The 12,500-nt window shown below is 47.0% G+C and overlaps 1 protein-coding gene across 3 annotated transcripts in view; it reads right to left on the reverse strand.

The window, feature by feature from the left end:
• Nucleotides 1–12,500, reverse strand: part of ppp3cb (protein phosphatase 3, catalytic subunit, beta isozyme) — a 44,273-nt gene that overhangs the window by 25,463 nt on the left and 6,310 nt on the right. For all 3 annotated transcript variants that reach the window (XM_036943189.1, XM_036943188.1, XM_036943187.1), the window contains exon 2: nucleotides 875–1,075. In XM_036943189.1, the coding sequence (XP_036799084.1) occupies nucleotides 875–1,075 (201 nt within the window). The remainder of the gene's footprint in view (nucleotides 1–874; nucleotides 1,076–12,500) is intronic.

Here is a 12,500-nt window from a genome sequence, read left to right on the forward strand (position 1 = left end):
CCTCTCCTCACCCTCCCTCCCCACTCCCCCTCCCTCCTCACCTGTGACTGGGGCCTCTATATCCAGGATGGTCCTCTCTTTCCTCTCCTCTCCACTCTCCTCCCCTCACCCTCCCTCCCCACTCCCCCTCCCTCCTCACCTGTGACTGGGGCCTCTATATCCAGCATGGTCCTCTCCTTCCTCTCCACTCTCCTCTCCTCACCCTCCCTCCCCACTCCCCCTCCCTCTTCACCTGTGACTGGGGCCTCTATATCCAGCATGGTCCTCTCCTTCCTCGCCCCACCCTCCCTCCCCACTCCCCCTCCCTCCTCACCTGTAACTGGGGCCTCTATATCCAGGATGGTCCTCTCCTTCCTCTCCACTCTCCTCTCCTCACCCTCCCTCCCCACTCCCCCTCCCTCTTCACCTGTGACTGGGGCCTCTATATCCAGCATGGTCCTCTCCTTCCTCTCCACTCCACTCTCCTCTCCTCACCCTCCCTCCTCACTCCCCCTCCCTCCTCACCTGTGACTGGGGCCTCTATATCCAGGATGGTCCTCTCCTTCCTCTCCACTCTCCTCTCCTCACCCTCCCTCCCCACTCCCCCTCCCTCTTCACCTGTGACTGGGGCCTCTATATCCAGCATGGTCCTCTCCTTCCTCCCCCCACCCACCCTCCCCACTCCCCCTCCCTCCTCACCTGTAACTGGGGCCTCTATATCCAGGATGGTCCTCTCCTTCCTCTCCACTCTCCTCTCCTCACCCTCCCTCCCCACTCCCCCTCCCTCTTCACCTGTGACTGGGGCCTCTATATCCAGCATGGTCCTCTCCTTCCTCTCCACTCCACTCCACTCTCCTCTCCTCACCCTCCCTCCTCACTCCCCCTCCCTCCTCACCTGTGACTGGGGCCTCTATATCCAGCATGGTCCTCTCCTGGCGCAGGATGGCGGCTCCCTCATTGATGATACGTAGGGCCACCACCTCCTCCAGACGACCCTCCTTGGTGAGGTGGGCTTTTAGCAGATCTACTCTGGGCTTCCCCTCACAGTCAAACACCTCCTTCATGGAGAGCCTGTGGCTCAGGGGGAAGGGGACCGCTAGGAAGAGGAGAGGAATGGGAGAAGGAGGAAAGAGGAGAGGGAGAAAGATGGAAAGAGAAATGGGGGAGAGATATGGATGGAGAGAAAGAGATGGGGATGGAGAGAGATATGGATGAGAGATGGGGATGGAGAGATAGATGGGAAGAGATGGGGATGGAAAGAGAGATGGGGAGAGATGGGGATGAGAGAGAGATGGGGAGAGATTGGGATGGAGAGAGAGATGGGGGAGAGATGGGATGGAGAGAGAGATGGGGTAAGTTGGGGATGGAGAGAGAGATGGGGGAGATGGGGATGGAGAGAGAGATGGGGGAGAGATGGGGTGGAGAGAGAGATGTGGGAGAGATGGGGATGGAGAGAGATGGGGATGGAGAGAGATGGGGGAGAGATGGGGATGGAGAGAGAGATGTGGGAGAGATGGGGGTGGAGAGAGAGATGTGGGAGAGATGGGGATGGAGAGAGATGGGGATGGAGAGAGAGATGGGGAGAGATGGGGATGGAGAGAGAGATGGGGAGAGATGGGGATGGAGAGAGATGGGGATGGAGAGAGAGATGGGGGAGAGATGGGAAGAGAGATGGGGATGGAGAGACAGATGGGGAGAGATGGGGATGGAGAGAGAGGTTGGGGAGAGATGGGGATGGAGAGACAGATGCGGAATAGATGGGGGAGAGATTGGGGAGAGATGGGGATGGAGAGACAGATGGGGAATAGATGGGGAGAGATTGGGGATGGAGAGACAGATGGGGAATAGATGGGGAGAGATGGGGGGAGAGATGGGGATGGCGAGAGAGATGGGGGAGAGATGGGGGGAGAGATGGGGATGGAGAGAGACATGGGGGAGAGATGGGGATGGGGAGAGATGGGGGAGAGATGGGGGGAGAGATAGGGATGGCGAGAGAGATGGGGGAGAGATGGGGGGAGAGATGGGGATGGAGAGAGAGATGGGGCGAGATGGGGATGGAGAGATGGGGGGAGAGATGGGGATGGAGAGACCGATGGGGAATAGATGGGGAGAGATGGGGGAGAGATGGGGATGGAGAGAGAGATGGGGGAGAGATGGGGATGGAGAGATGGGGGGAGAGATGGGGATGAGAGAGAGATGTGGGAGAGATGGGGGGAGAGATGGGGATGGAGAGAGAGATGGGGGAGAGATGGGGGAGAGATGGGGATGGAGAGAGAGATGGGAGAGATGGGGATGGAGAGAGAGATGGGGGAGAGATGGGGATGGAGAGATTGGGGGAGAGATGGGGAGAGATGTGGATGGAGAGAGATGGGGGAGAGATGGGGATGAGAGAGAGATGGGGGAGGGAGAGAGAGAGAGATGGGGAATCGATGGGGATAGAGAGACAGATGGGGAATAGATGGGGATGGAGAGATAGATGGGGATAGATGAGGGAATAAAGAGATGGGGGAGGGATAGAGATGGAGAGAGATGGGGGAGAGATGGGGGAGGGATGGAGATAGAGAGAGATGGGGATAGATGGGGAGAGATGGGGATGGAGAGAGAGATGGGGGAGAGATGGGGGAAAAATAGATGGGGGAGGGATGGGGATGAGAGAGATGGGGGAGAGATGGGGAGAGATGGGGATGGAGAGGGAGATGGGGAGAGATGGGGGAGAGATGGGGATGAAGAGAGAGATGGGGAGAGATGGGGATGGAGAGAGAGATGGGGCGAGATATGGGGATGAAGAGAGAGATGGGGTAGAGAGAGATGGGTAGAGAGAGATGGGGAGAGATGGGGATGGAGAGAGAGATGGGGAGAGATGGGGATGGAGAGAGATATGGGGAGAGATGGGGGAGAGATGGGGATGGAGAGACAGATGGGGAGAGATGGGGATGGAGAGAGAGATGGGGAGAGATATGGGGATGGAGGGAGAGATGGTGTAGAGAGAGATGGGGTAGAGAGAGATGGGGAGAGATGGGGATAGAGAGAGAGATGGGGAGAGATGGGGATGGAGAGAGATATGGGGAGAGATGGGGATGGAGAGAGAGATGGGGAGAGATGGGGATGGAGAGAGAGATGGGGAGAGATATGGGGATGGAGAGAGAGATGGGGTAGAGAGAGATGGGGAGAGATGGGGATGGAGAGAGAGATGAGGAGAGATGGGGATGGAGAGAGAGATGGGGAGAGATGGGGAGACAGGGCGACAGGTTGAGAAAAAGGAGAGAGAAATGTAATTCACATCATATACTGTACTGGACGCAGCAGGATACAGGGAAACTACTCTATCTATCTATCTATCTATCTATATATATATATATAGTGAGGGAAAAAAGTATTTGATCCCCTGCTGATTTTGTACATTTGCCCACTGACAAAGAAATGATCGGTCTATAATTTTAATGGTAGGTTTATTTGAACAGTGAGAGACAGAATAACAACAAAAAAATCCAGAAAAATGCATGTCAAAAATGTTATAAATTGATTTGCATTTTATTGAGGGAAATAGGTATTTGACCCCTCTGCAAAACATGACTTAGTACTTGGTGGCAAAACCCTTGTTGGCAATCACAGAGGTCAGACGTTTCTTGTAGTTGGCCACCAGGTTTGCACACATCTCAGGAGGGATTTTGTCCCACTCGTCTTTGCAGATCTTCTCCAAGTCAGCCTCTCCTTTTTCTCAACCTGTCGCCCTGTCTCCCCATCTCTCTCTACCCCATCTCGGTTTTGAGGCTGACGTTTGGCAACTCAAACCTTCAGCTCCCTCCACAGATTTTCTATGGGATTAAGGTCTGGAGACTGGCTAGGCCACTCCAGGACCTTAATGTGCTTCTTCTTGAGCCACTCCTTTGTTGCCTTGTCCGTGTGTTTTGGGTCATTGTCATGCTGGAATACCCATCAACGACCCATTTTCAATGCCCTGGCTGAGGGAAGGAGGTTCTCATCCAAGATTTGACGGTACATGGCCCCATCCATTGTCCCTTTGATGCGGTGAAGTTGTCCTGTCCCCTTAGCAGAAAAACACCCCCAAAGCATAATGTTTCCACCTCCATGTTTGACGGTGGGGATGGTGTTCTTGGGGTCATAGGCAGCATTCCTCCTCCTCCAAACACGGCGAGTTGAGTTGATGCCAAAGAGCTCCATTTGGTCTCATCTGACAACAACACTTTCACTCAGTAGTCCTCTGAATCATTCAGATGTTCATTGGCAAACTTCAGACGGGCATGTATATGTGCTTTCTTGAGCAGGGGGACCTTGCGGACACTGCAGGATTTCAGTCCTTCACGGCGTAGTGTGTTACCAATTGTTTTCTTGGTGACTATGGTCCCAGCTACCTTGAGATCATTGACAAGATCATCCCGTGTAGTTCTGGGCTGATTCCTCACCATTCTCATGATCATTGCAACTCCACGAGGTGAGATCTTGCATGGAGCCCCAGGCCGAGGGAGATTGACAGTTCTTTTGTGTTTCTTCCATTTGCGAATAATTGCACCAACTGTTGTCACCTTCTCACCAAGCTGCTTGGCAATGGTCTTGTAACCCATTCCAGCCCTGTGTAGGTCTACAATCTTTGGTCTAGGCCATGGTGGAGAGTTTGGAATCTGATTGATTGATTGCTTCTGTGGACAGGTGTCTTTTACACAGGTAACAAACTGAGATTAGGAGCACTCCCTTTAAGAGTATGAGGTCTGATACCAACAAGCCATCATTCTCCGCTCCTTAGCACACACCCACACAGACACTTACACACATATACATTCATGCTACACACACATCACAACTGCTGCTACCAGACTTTTTTTTCTACTGCTCAGTTTATACACTGCCCCCCCCCCCCCCCCCCCTTCACTTTACATGTGTAAATATTGGACTGCAGTGCCTTCTGAAAGTATTCATACCCCTTGACTTATTTGACATTTTGTTGTGTTACAGCCTGAATTCAAAATTCAAAAGGTGCACACTTCATTAGAGTACTTATGAAATGCACATTGTTATATTTGGTAAGAGGTGTTTATTTTACCTAGACTCCAACCCCATTCGATACATTGAACGGATGTGGATGGAGCAAAATCTACATGAGGGTATAAATGTAAAAACCCTCTGAGGAAGGTCTTGAGGCCGATATGGGAAGCTTTATAAAGAGTAGCGATACTAGCAAGAGCAGTGTCTGGGTTTCTTCTTTCTTCTTACAGCCTGAATTCAAAATGGATTAAATATTGTATTTTTCTCACCCACCTACCCATAATACACCATAATTACAAAGTGAAAACATGTTTTTAGAAATGTTAGCAAATTTATTGAAAATGAAATACAGAAATTTCCCATTTACCTAACTATTCACACCCCTGAGTCAATTAAACAATAAGACATGAGGAGGTGTGGTATATGGCCAATATACCATGGCTAAGGGCTGTTCTTAAGCACGACGCAACACGGAGTGCCTGGACACAGCCCTTAGCCTTGTAATTTGCCATATACCAACAATCCCTGAGGTGCCTAATTGCTATTATAAACTGGTTACCAACGTAATTAGAGCAGTAAAAATACATATTTTGTCATACCCGTGGTACACAGTCTGATATACCACGGCTGTCAGCCAATCAGCATTCAGGGCTCGAACCACCCAGTTTATAATACATGTTCGAATCACCTTTGGCAGCGATTACAGCTGTGAGTCTTTCTTGGTCAAATTTGCACTTTTAAAAAAATCTTCAAGCTCTGTCAAGTTGGTTGTTAGTCATTGCTAGACAGCCATTTTCATGTCTTGCCATAGAATTTCAAGCAGATTAAAGTCAAAACTGTAAATAGGCTACTCAGAAACATTTGTCTCCCAGTGTCTGTTGGAAAGCAGTTAGAACCATGTTTTCCTCTTGGATTTTGCCTGTGCATAGCTCTATTCTGTTTCTTTTTATCCTTAAAAACTCCCTAATCCTTGACAATAAGCATACCCATAACCTTGATTCAGCCACCACCGTGCTTAAAATTATGGAGAATGGTACTAATTGATGTGATATGTTGGATTTGCCCTAAACATAATGCTTTGTATTTTGCAGTTTTACTTTAGGGCCTTATTGGAAACAGGATGCATATTTTGGAATATTATTCTGTACAGCACTTTTATCAAACTCATTCAACAGAGGGCCAAGTGTCTGAGGATTTTGCCTCTACAATTGTACTTTATTGATGAATTAAGGTCACTAATTAGTAAGGAACTCCCCTCATCTGCTTGTCTACCTCTTAATTGAAAGGAAAAAAAACAAAAATACCCAGACACTCGGCCCTCTGTGGATTGAGTTTGACACCCCTGCTGTACAAGCTTCCTTCTTTTCACTCTGTCATTTAGGTTAGTATTGTTGAGTAACTACAATGTTGTTGATCCATCCTCAGTTTTCTCCTATCACAGCCATTAAACTCTAACTGTTTTAAAGTCACCATTGGTCTCATGGCGGTTTCCTTCCTCTCCTGCAACTGAGTTAGGAAGGACACCTGTATCTTTGTAGTGTATTGATACACCATCCAAAGTCTAATTATCAACTTCACCTCAAAGGGATATTTAACATCTTCTTTTTTTATTTTTACCCATCTACAAATAGTTTTCGACTTTCACCTTTGAATGTCACGTGCGCAAGTACAGTGAAATGTCTTTCTTGCAAGCGCCCAACAATGCAGTGATCAATGAAACACTTTGCAAGGCATTGGAAAACCTCCCTTGGTCTTTGTGGTTGAATCTGGGTTTTAAGTTCACTGCTCCAATAAGGAACCTTACAGATAATTGTATGTGTTTGGTACTGAGATGAGGTAGTCATTCAAAAATCATATTAAACACCAGTATTGCACACTGAGTCCATGCAACATATTATGTGACTTGTTAAGCACATTTTTTTATGTTGAACTTGAATACTTATTGACTCAAGACATTTCAGCTTTAAATTTTGCATTCATTTGTACACATTTCTAAAAAAACATAATTCCACTTTATGGGGTATTGTGTCGGCCATCTTTTAGTATTTCTTATTTAATATTTCTTATTTCTTTAGTGTTGTTGCATTTTCGAGAAGTAAGCATTTCATTGGTCGATGTGTACCATGCGTATCCCGTATATAAAACTAACACAACTTTAAACTTGAATGTACTGTCTGTGTTATAGGTGGCCTAACAGGCTTTATTTCAGCGTAGCTATGGCTGAGTTGTCGGTTTGCACTTTGCAGCGGTGTTTCTCTTACATAATGAAGGCCCTTAGGGCACTGCTGGAGATGACTGATGAGGAGAGTGATAAAGCAAGAGCTCCCAGCTGCACGTGAGGACTCACACACACACAGGCGCAAAGGCAAAAGCCCATACACGCACTGACTCATGAACACACATACAGTTGAAGTAGGAAGTTTACATACACTTAGGTTGGAGTCATTAAAACTTGTTTTTCAACCACTCCACAAATTGATGACTGTGCCTTTAAACAGCTTGGAAAATTACAGAAAATAATGTCATGGCTTTATCAAATCAAATCAAATCAAAGTTTATTTGTCAAGTGCGCCAAATACAACAGTGAAATGCTTACTTACAGGCTCTAAACACTAGTGCGAAAAAAAGGTATGTGTGTGTGTGTGTGGGGGGGGGGGGGGGGGGGGGTAAGTAAATAAATAAAACAACAGTAAAAAGACATTTGAAAAAAGAGTAGCAAGGCTATATACAGACACCTGTTAGTCAGGCTTATTGAGGTAGTATGTACATGTATGTATCGTTAAAGTCACTATGCATATATGATGAACAGAGAGTAGCTGTAGCGTAAAAAGAGGGGTTGGCGGGAGGTGGGACACAATGTGCGGGAGCACTGGTTCGTTGGGCCAATTGAGATAGTATGTACATGGATGTATGGTCAAAGGGACTATGCATATAAGATAAACAGAGAGTAGCAGCAGCTAAAAGAGGGGTTGGGGGGGGCACACAATGTAAATAGTCTGGGTAACCATTTGGTTAGATGTTCAGGAGTCTTATGGATTGGAGGTAAAAACTGTTGAGAAGCCTTTTTGTCTTAGACTTGGCACTCCGGTACCACTTGCCATGCAGTAGTAGAGAGAACAGTCTATGACTGGGGTGGCTGGGGTCTTTGACAATTGTTAGTGCCTTCCTCTGACACCGCCGGGTGTAGAGGTCCTGGATGGCAGGCAGCTTTACCCCAGTGATGTATTGGGCCGTACGCACAACCCTCTGAAGTGCCTTGCGGTCAGAGGCCGAGCAATTGCCGTACCAGGCAGTGATGCAACCGGTCAGGATGCTCTCGATGTTGCAGCTGTAGAACCTTCTGAGGATCTCAGGACCCATGCCAAATCTTTTTAAGTTTCCTGACAGGGAATAGGCTTTGTTGTGCCCTCTTCACGACTCTCTTGTTGTGTTTGCACCATTCTAGTTTGTGGTGATGTGGACACCAAGGAACTTGAAGCTCTCAACCTGCTCCACCACAGCCCCGTCGATGAGAATGGGGACGTGCTCTGTGCTCCTTTTCCTGTAGTCCACAATCATCTCCTTACTCTTGGTTACGTTGAGGGATAGGTTGATAGGCACCAACCAGCCAGGACTCTGACCTCCTCCCTATAGGCTGTCTCGTCCACCATAGTCCCTGTGCCCAAGAACACAAAGGCAACCTGCCTAAATTACTACAGACCCGTAGCACTCACGTCCGTAGCCATGAGGTGCTTTGAAAGGCTGGTAATGGCTCACATCAACACCATTATCACAGAAACCCTAGACCCACGGGTCACCCCCAGGTGATGAGGGTAGGTAGCAACACTTTAGAAGCTTCTTATAGGCTAATTGACATTCATTTGGTCAATTGGAGGTGTACCTGTGGATGTATTTCAAGGCCTATCTTCAAACTAAGTGCCTCTTTGCTTGACATCATGGGAAAAATTTAAGAAATCAACCAAGACCTCAGAAAAAAAATTGAAGACCTCCACAAGTCTGGTTCATCCTTGGGAGCAATTTCAAAATGCTTGAAGGTACCACGTTCATCTGTACAAACAATAGTAAGCAAGTATAAACACCATGGGACCACGCAGCCGTCATAGCGCTCAGGAAGGAGACGCATTCTGTCTTCTAGAGATGAACGTACTTTGGTGCGAAAAGTGCAAATCAATCCCAGAACAACAGCAAAGAACCTTGTGAAGATGCTGGAGGAAACAGGTACAAAGTATCTATATCCACAGTAAAATGAGTCCTATATAGACATAACCTGAAAGGCCGCTCAGCAAGGAAAAAGCCACTGCTCCAAAACCGCCATAAAAAAAGCCAGACTACGGTTTGCAACTGCACATGGGGACAAAGATCGTACTTTTTGGAGAAATGTCCTATGGTCTGATGAAAAAAAAAATAGAACTGTTTGGCCATAATGACCATTGTTATGTTTGGAGGAAAAAGGGGGACGCTTGCAAGCCGAAGAACACCATCCCAACCGTGAAGCACGGGGGTGGCAGCATCATGTTGTGGGGGTGCTTTGCTGCAGGAGGGACTGGTGCACTTCACAAAATAGATGGCGTCATGAGGAAGTAAATTTATGTGGATATATTGAAGCAACATCTTAAGACATCAGTCAGGAAGTTAAAGCTTGGTCACAAATGGGTCTTCCAAATGGACAATGACCCCAAGCATACTTCCAAAGTTGTGGCAAAATAGCTTAAGGACAACAAAGTCAAGGTATTGGAGTGGCCATCACAAAGCCCTGACCTCAGTCCTATAGAAAATGTGTGGGCAGAACTGAAAAATTGTGTGCGAGCAAGGAGGCCTACAAACCTGACTCAGTTACACCAGCTCTGTCAGGATGAATAGGCCAAAATTTGCCCAACTTATTGTGGGAAGTTTGTGGAAGGCTACCCGAAACGTTTGAACCAAGTTAAACCATTTAAAGGCAATGCTACCAAATACTAATTGAGTGTATGTAAACTTGTGACCCACTGGGAATGTGATGAAAGAAATAAAAGCTGAAAGAAATAATTATCTCTACTATCATTCTGGTGATCCTAACTGACCTAAGACAGGGAATTTGAGAAAAAACAACTGAGTTTAAATGTATTAGGCTAATGTGTATGTAAACTTCCAACTTCAACTGTACATCCACGTATGCACACACATACATACACAAACAAAAAAATACAGAGACAGAAATACACACAACCAGATAAAGTTGCGGCAACACAGAAACACACTTGTGCGCGAACGCACACACACACAGATAAACACACACAAACACCCCCCCCCCCCCCTCCACACACACACACACACACACACATACACACACATAAACACACACACATAAACAAACACACAAACACACACACACACACACACACATAAAGGTAATGTTCTGCAGGATCTACAGAGCCTCATGAAGCCCCACCAGTGCTAACACAGATAATGGCCTAGATCAGGAAAGTAGGCCTCCTGCTCCCTCTCTCTTTTTTCTTTCTTTCTTTTTTTTTCTTTCTTTCTTTCCTTCTTTCTTTCTCTGTTTCTTTCTGCCTTCTATCCATCACCCTCTAACCGTCCGCTGCTACCTCCTGACTGCCCCTATCACCTAAACCGTAAATCAGGCTAATTCATCACACACACACACACACACGGACGCACACGTGCACACACGGACGCACACATGCACACACACACACACACACACACACACACACATGGATGCACACGTGCACACACACACGGACGCACACGTGCACACACACACACACACACACACATGGACGCACACACACACGGACGCACACGTGCACACACACACACACGGACGCACACGTGCACACACACACAGACACACACACATGGACGCACACACACACGGACGCACACGTGCACACACACACACACACACACACACACACACATGGACGCACACGTGCACACACACACACACACACATGGACGCACACGTGCACACACACACACCATCACTTCAGGCTCCGCAGCCCCCAACTAGTCATGTGTCTCTGAGGTTTTGGGGGTATTCCACACTGTCAGAGTAGCCCACTGAGCTAAAGGGCTAACCAGGTCAGGTTACTGATCCAGGTCCACTACGGTAGGATTAGCTCTACAGGGAACTAACCCACACTGTTCTTTTACCAATACAATGAATGTCCTGTCCAATGCACTGCCCTAGTTCCACCACCAAACTACTCTAACCCACTACGGTATGGTTTGAGGGTGTGTGAGAGTATGTGCAAGTGAAAAAATGTGTGTGTGTGTGTGTGTGTGTGTGTGTGCGTGAGACTGTGATTGTGAGGGGAGAGGAGGAGAGGAGGAGGGTAGGGAGGGTGGGGGAGGAGAGGAGAGGAGAGGAGAGGAGAGGAGAGGAGAGGAGAGGAGAGGAGAGGAGAGGAGAGGAGAGGAGAGGAGAATTGAGAAAAAGTAGGACAGATATTGAAGATAATGGAGAGTTTGAGAAAACGAAATACAGTACTTGGGAAAAAAGGCTTTGTAGAATATTATATACTGGGTGGTTTGAGAACTGAACTGATTGACTGACAGCCGTACATCAGAACGTACAGTTGAAGTCGGATGTTTACATACACCTTAGCCTAATACATTTAAACTCAGTTTTTCACAATTCCTGACATTAAATCCTAGTAAAAATTCCCTGTCTTAGGTCAGTTATGATCACCACTTGATTTTAAGAATGTGAAATGTCAGAATAGTAGAGAGAATGATTTATTTCAGCTTTAATTTTTTTCATCACATTCCCAGTAGGTCAGAAGTTTACATACACTCAAGTAGTATTTGGTAGCATTGCCTTTAAATTGTTTAACTTGGGTCAAAAGTTTTGGGCAGCCTTCTGCAAGCTTCCCATAATAAGTTGGGTGAATTTTGTCCATTCCTCCTGACAGAGCTGGTGTAACTGAGTCAGGTTTTTAGGCCTCCTTACTCAGACACGATTTTTCAGTTATGCCCACAAATTTTTTTATGGGATTGAGGTCAGGGCTTTCTGATGGCCACTCCAATACCTTGACTTTGTTGTCCTTAAGCTATTTTGCCACAACTTTGGAAGTATGCTTGGGGTCATTGTCCATTTGGAAGACCCATTTGCAACCAAGCTTTAACTAATGTCTTGAGATGTTGCTTCAATCTATCCACATAATTTTTCTACCTCATGACGCCATCTATTTTGTGAAGTGCACCAGTCCCTCCTGTAGCAAAGCACCCCCACAACATGATGCTGCCACCCCTGTGCTTCACGGTTGGGATGGTGTTCTTTGACTTGCAAGCCTCCTCCTTTTTCCTCCAAACATAACGATGGTCATTATGGCCAAACAGTTATATTTTGTTTCATCAGACCAGAGGACATTTCTCCAAAAAGTACGATCTTTGTCCCCATGTGCAGTTGCAAACCGTAGTCTGGCTTTTTTTATGGTGGTTTTGGAGCAGTGGCTTCTTCCTTGCTGAGTGGCCTTTCAGGTTATGTCGATATAGGACTTGTTTTACCCCTCATG

Source organism: Oncorhynchus mykiss, chromosome 14 (assembly GCF_013265735.2).
Source record: "Oncorhynchus mykiss isolate Arlee chromosome 14, USDA_OmykA_1.1, whole genome shotgun sequence".
Taxonomy (NCBI): Eukaryota; Metazoa; Chordata; class Actinopteri; order Salmoniformes; family Salmonidae; genus Oncorhynchus; species Oncorhynchus mykiss.